Source organism: Halyomorpha halys, unplaced genomic scaffold, assembly GCF_000696795.3.
Source record: "Halyomorpha halys isolate HHAL.00 unplaced genomic scaffold, Hhal_1.1 Scaffold31.1, whole genome shotgun sequence".
Taxonomy (NCBI): Eukaryota; Metazoa; Arthropoda; class Insecta; order Hemiptera; family Pentatomidae; genus Halyomorpha; species Halyomorpha halys.
Genome location: NW_027107458.1, coordinates 863,002 through 869,983, shown reverse-complemented (window position 1 = coordinate 869,983; position 6,982 = coordinate 863,002). Strand labels below are relative to the sequence as shown.

Genomic DNA, 6,982 nt, shown 5'->3' with positions numbered 1-6,982 from the left:
ATCACTAAGTTATTATAAACAATGAAACTTGGTTAGCTTGCTTTTTGGATAAACAAAACAAATGAATATTAAAATGATACATAACATAAAACATATTAAAAACTCTTTATACACCAAAATATACTATTTACTAAAAAAGAGCATATTACAATATATATATATATAATATGATGCATAATCTACGGGACTCTAAAAAAGATACATCTTTCACAACTCTTCACTCCAATGCAACACCTGAAAACCAACGACTCACTTCTCAATCTCCATCTTTGCTTCATAGGACCAACTACTCTCATCACCGTATTGCTACTCGCCCCTCTGTTATCTCTTCTCCTTCTTCAAATAGTTCACCCCATCTCAGCCGCAGCACTAGTATTAGGACATAAAAATAGTTTTAAACTATTTGTTCTTTTTTTTTTTACCACAACCCAGTCCATCTTCATATATTTAAGGTAAGTTTAGTTGGAATTAGATAATGGGAAATCATTTATGTTGCTGCTGTTGATGATAGTGGTAGGTAACCATTTAGTATAATTAGTAGAAGATGAAAATGCTTCGTTTACTTGTGCTATGGGCCCCATAAGAGATGGGTCACCTGTTCTATGATATTCGGCTGTTAATTGGTGTGACGTCCTCCATGCTGGGTGCTCCCAGTGCCACACTCTGCTTCCTGATTAGCCTTTCATCTTTTTTCATCTCTTCAAGGGGTAACGATTACTTTGCCGATTGTCCAGGTTTAAACTGCACGGGATCAGCCTAATAGTTCAGTAGTTTTTGGTGTCAGTAGATGGCGCTCCTCAATCTGTACTACCCACAATACCAAAAACCTCAGGCCTTTGGTCTGAACATAATCCAAACTACACAAGGTTAATCTCCTATTTTTTATTTAAAAACAAATTTGATCCTTTTTTCTCAACTTTATTCTTTTCAAAACCTTCCAACGTTTCGACCCTCAGATCATTTTCAAGGATACCTACAAACAGCTACTTTTAATTATTTTTATAACAATTTCATTATTTCCTTCACTTACATACTGATTTCTTTGGCCCTACCTTTACTTTGTTGTCATTTTCTCTTTTAAAATTCTTAAAAATGCCGGCTAATTGCCTTTGTCCCATCTATAAATAAATTAATCATTAATATAATATCATAATAACATTATAAATTTTTTTGTTTTTTTTTTAAAAATAGATTCCTACTTACATAACTTCTTTTATATAATTCTTTCTTAAATTTAAAACTTGTACTAACCACTTCTCTTCTTTCTCTCATTTTGTAAATGCCGAAGCCGAAAATTCCAGAATACTCCCCAATAAAATTGTCCACCTTATGTATTTAAACTGGTTTAACTTTATATATAAGTTATACAGTTATGTCCTAATGTTTCTTAATAAAATTAAAACATGACATTTTATTAAATTTATTAAACAATTAAATTTCCATTAGTATTTTCTAAGAAAAAAACATTGTTCTGGGAAAGAAGCCATTTTGAAATAAAATGAAATGAAAAATGAAAATGAAATGAAAAAATAACTTTATTCTGGGACATATGTCCCCTAAGAATAAATACATGGTTCATATAGTGAGATTTTTATCTGGCAAGCATTTACTAATTCTCAGATAGTAGAATGAAATTACATTAGTATATTGGCTTTACTACTGTTTATAATGTTAATCAATACCTGTCTATTTATTTGATTACAAAGATGTGAAGGTTTGGTTATTCAATAAATTTTGAAATACTTTTCCAAACTTGTGAAATAAAATAAAGTTCAATGTGTTTTTTTCTCAGCTCCCAGTAATCATGAAACAAACAAGTGACACATGGTCAATCTTTTCAAAAGTATAATGACTAAAAAATGTTTTGATCGAAATCAATGTCAGATACATCACTATAGCTTTCAATATATGAATAAAATTCCTGGCTATAATTTTTCTTCCCCTTTGCACTGCTAGGAGTTACATCACTATTCCATTAGTTAGTTTTATATAATCAAAATTCATTTTAGAATTAGCTAAGACTTTATGAAAACTGGATTTACACCACTTTGACTCATCTAAATAGTTACCACACTACTATTTTACCATCTTGACGCAATTTTTGATAGGCTAAAAAATTCTTTAGGAAAAAAAAATATAAATACATTAAAAAAAATGAGGATTAGTTTTAAATATTAATAAAGTAGAAGCCATCATTTTCACTAAATGACGGCCTATACTTCCAGCGACCATAGATTGATTATAAACCTGCCCGGGTTAAATTCTTAGGAGAAACTTTAGACAGCAAACTATTATTCAAGCACCACATCAATTCGAAATTGGAAAACGCAAAGAAAATTTTATATCAAATGGTTCCATACTTTAATAAAAAAATCAAAATTATCTTTTAGAAATAAATTGATACAATAGAAAGCTGTACTAAAACCCATCTCAACTTATGCCTGCCTTATATGGAGCTTTAATAGTTCAACTAAAATTTAAAAAAAATTTCAACTAAAATTTCTTTCAGTCTTGCTCCAACTTATTGAACCTCTGATCACAGAAATAGAAAATTACAATAAAACTACAACTCGTAGATATAAACATAAAAGAACTAAACATATATTAATGTAAATATAAATCAATGGTAAATATGTATTTCATGTGTACCAATGATACGTATTTTATTATATCCAATGTTATGTATTTTATTTTAATTGCAATAACTAACGCCTGTTGAACAGATTCGATACTATGGACTCCATCTTGACAAGAGACTTACTTGGAATCTCCAAACAAGACTCAAATAACAAGAAACTGCTCGTTGATTTCGATTGCTACAACACCTACTTGACAAACGTTCTATACTTCCCCTTCACTACAAAAAAATATTATACACTTTGATAATCAGACCAATTTGGACATATGGAATTGAGTTCTGGGGCTCTACCAATCAAATTCCTCCCGCATCTAATTCATACAATCCAAAATCCTACGTAAAATCCTTAATGCTCCTTATTACGTTGCAAATAAACTCACCCACAAAGACCTTATCATCGTTGCAGATTTGGTCCAAAACAGATATGCGCCTTTTCATTCCAAACTCCTTACCCATCCTAACCCATTATTTCTTAATCTGTCATCCTTAACAATTCCTGATAGTCCATAGAGGTGTCTGAAAAGAAGATGGCCACGGGACCTTCTAATTTAAATTAATGCTTGACGTACCACCAATAGGTGGTTCCTTCCCAAGATTTTCAAGTGTATATGAAACATTCCACATATTTACTTATTGTATTTATTATTTTGTAAATTGTAAATTACATTAAATAAAAAAAATCAATAATGTTTTGGCTTTTTTTTCCCCCATTCAGTTTGCTTTACCAAAATGTAAAATAACGAAATAACTAGGATCATTCCTTTCTTAACTTGCTTACTAATATTACTAGTAAATAATTTAAGAACTTTATTATAGTAATAAATTATGCGGTTTAGCTCTAGTTACCAACTAGTAATTACATCAGGATATATTTCAGTTTCCTCTCTTAGAAAAACGTTGAGCTTTGGGGCTCAACTATACCCCGATCGAATACCTCTCTTATTCAATCCTTCGAAAAATCCTTAATCCTTCGTTGTCACAAATCAAGTCATCCATCAGAACCTCAATGTTCCATATGATGCCGATTTGGCTAGAAGCAGATTCTAATCCTTCCATGATAAACTTCCCAACCACCCAAACCAACTCGTTTCTAACCTGGCTTCTACTTCACTACCTAATAATCCTCCTAGGCGTCTGAAAAGAAAATGGCCTCGAGATCTTCTTTAGAAATGTTTGTGGAGTTCTATCAATTTGTAGATTCTCCACATGTTTGTATCATGTTATTTTATAACTTATAGCAAATTTACTAGTTATATATATTTTTATACAGTTGTAAATAACAATTAATAAATTATTTAAAAACAAAATTGAACGGTTCATTCATCTTACAGGCAAAGAAAAAACCTCCGCATTTCCCAGACTCTCCATTTGTGACCCAGAGGGCGCGGAGATTCTTGCTCTTGATGCTCGCAACGGAAGCAGAACGGGCAGAGATAACAACGCTGAGAAAAAACCAATGGCTTCATGTCCCTAAGCCAGCGACTATGGTGAGTCTTGATTTGTTTAGGATTGATCTTATGTTAAAATTCCTTTGTGCTCTCTTGCCAAGCAGATTGAGGGATGTTATCCGAAGTCAGATTGCCTGTCTGTATGAAGTGCACCTTCAACTGCATGCCAAGTGCTACCTCTGTTTAGGATACGCTGGTTGGGTTAATGAGTGGACTGTAATGGAATTGAAGGTGAAAGAAAAATGAATTTATTAAACAATTTACATGGATATGGACAGTGAACAAGAGAAAAAACAGTGGATTAGACATGAAAAATAGAGTGAACTCACTTAGATGGACGTTTATGTGGATACAGGCTGCATCTTCTCTCTATTTACTTTCCTCTCTCCCGGCTCTCATCCCCAGTCAGGGAGCCACTTACTTCAGTTACTTTTTAATTCTCACGAGAACGAAGATAATTATTCTGAATCCAGCAAAACAAAAAAAAAATGGGGCTTAAGTTTTCTTTACGCTATAACAAGCTAAAGTGTCTTTCTTATTATATTGGCCACAAGGGGCGCTAGTGCTGCTAATTACTATTAAGCTGTTAGCTGCTTTTTTTTTTTAAACTATCCATTCAAAGAACTAATTCAATCAAAGTTGGAAGCCTCTTCCCGATAAGAACTCAGTGACCTAGATCCTCGTGTTACCACAGTTGTTCAGATGCTATGCATTTCACAACTTTTCATATTATGGTATAAAATTGTCTTTCTTAATCGACAATTACTTAATATACTGTCGATCAAAATCCAGTGCGAATTACTAAATGGATTCCTGTTTCCTTAGAATATTAAAGAGACTCAATTAGGATTTATACAAAAACCGATATCTTTAACAGAAAACCGGTTTTGAATTTTTATAAAAAAAATTTTTGCTTGAATATTCTGTAATTTGAACAGAAAATTTAGAGTGATTAAAAGCAGTTTTTGACTGAAATTATTTACTGTTCAATTTTATTGATAGTAAATTTTTTTTTGCAATTTTGTAGAACAAAGAAATAATAGTTGACCAGGATTAAATAACTTTAAAAACAATTATTCATTGTTTATGCATAAATTTCACATATAAGGATGTAAAATTTTTATAATAGTGAAACGAGTTATTCAGCAAAAGGGTTCAAATAAATAAAAAACAATATATTTTTATAATTACCATATCATTTTTTTAAAAAAAACAATGTTATTAGATAGAGATGGATACTTATTAAAAACAATTAGATAATATATAGCTGTGTATTATATAATGTAAATTATAATCAAAGCCGAAAGAAAAGAGTAGATAAAGTTTATGCATACATACTTATTAAAATCAATTTTAGTTTTAAACACAATTAAGCAAAGGACCGAGTATTTTCTATTTCGGGCAATTTTAATAAAAATTTAAATATTCTATTTATTTTTTTGTTTAATGAAATATTGTTTCAGAAAACAGAGGACGTCTATCGATTTGCTATTTAGCCGTGTCCTTAGTTTATTCACAAAATTCCCCGAAATAGAAAATACCCTCTCACTTGCAACCGAACTAGGCTTAATCGTTTTTAAAGCCTGATATAATAATTCTAAATTTTTTGTCCTTTTATTTGTGGCTTCCAGGGCCAAAAACTCCTTTCTTAGAGTTTGAGTAGAGGAAGTCACTTCTTCCGGATCTTTTAAATATTTATTAATTGCCACTTCCATAGCATTTTTCAATAAAACATTGTCTGGCTCTTGAATATCGCTTTCATCACGTTTTTGAATATCACATTCTTCCCCTGTAGAGTAATCTTTGTATAATCTTGATAATACTTTTCCGGATAACTTAATAATGTCACTTTTCGTTGCTAATGGAAGGAATTTATTAGAAGAATTCGTTAAAACAGAATTTTGTAAATAAAGGATAAGTGTAACTAAAACTGTATCTCTTCTTTCTTCAATCCGTGCTTTTATAGCGTGTAATAATTTCTGACTAATTTCGGATTTCAATTTTTTTTAGTTCACCCAGAACCTTTTTGAAAATCGATATTTTCTACTAAAAAACCGGTTTTCGAATTTCATAATTTTCTCCAAAAAACCGGGTTTTAAAAACCGACAAACCCTAGACTCAATCTTGTCAGAAACCGACGAATAAATGATCAGTGAACATTTCGACAGTTTAGGCATTGTTTCATTTAAGGATTCCCTGGGTTTCATTGTTGGGGGACATTACCCGGATTAATTATAATTTTCTGGCAATCTGGTATGAATGGGCCGGATTGTATTTATAACGGCTAAATAATAAACTAATCAAGGTGAAAAGAAAAAGTAAAATCTCTATTCTTGTATGGTTTTATCCAACAACTGGTTATATGGGTTTACTAAAAGGGTTTACAATATGGATTAGTTAGTTAAATTGATTTCAATAGAGTTACATGGAATAATAGAAGTTGCTATGGTTTACTTCGTGGTTGATTGTTGTGATGAACCTTGAAGACTGGTTCTTCTATTATGCTCCGTGTCATCATCCTGCAAGAGTCACTTTGCCTGGGTGCTGTATGAAACTACTCACTCCTGAATGGTTGGTCTCAGCCGGAAAAACGATGTGGCTTTGATGGAGGCTGTTTACTCTTCTTATTTTGAGTTATTATTGACTTATTGAGTTCAGAGAGCCTGCTACTTCATGTTCCTGCATACAGAGGGCAGCATCTCGAATATCTGTTCAAAATGTAAGAGGAGAGTCTTCCTTAAACAGGCATCATCTAGGCAGAAATGCAAACAAGAGAGAGATCTCTTGACACTGAAAGAAATGCTAACGAAAAAAAGGCTATTCATACTTTATTTTATACCAGATCGGCCTGGTGGGCCTTACATGGTTGATATAACTTATATTATATACATATATA

General features: G+C 31.8%; 1 protein-coding gene across 2 annotated transcripts in view; it reads left to right on the top strand.

Annotated features, from left to right (window-relative positions):
* Positions 1-6,982, top strand: part of LOC106685066 (testis-specific serine/threonine-protein kinase 4) — a 50,911-nt gene that overhangs the window by 17,401 nt on the left and 26,528 nt on the right. For both annotated transcript variants that reach the window (XM_067045764.1, XM_067045763.1), the window contains exon 5: positions 3,970-4,125. In XM_067045764.1, coding sequence (XP_066901865.1) covers positions 3,970-4,125 — 156 coding nt within the window. The remainder of the gene's footprint in view (positions 1-3,969; positions 4,126-6,982) is intronic.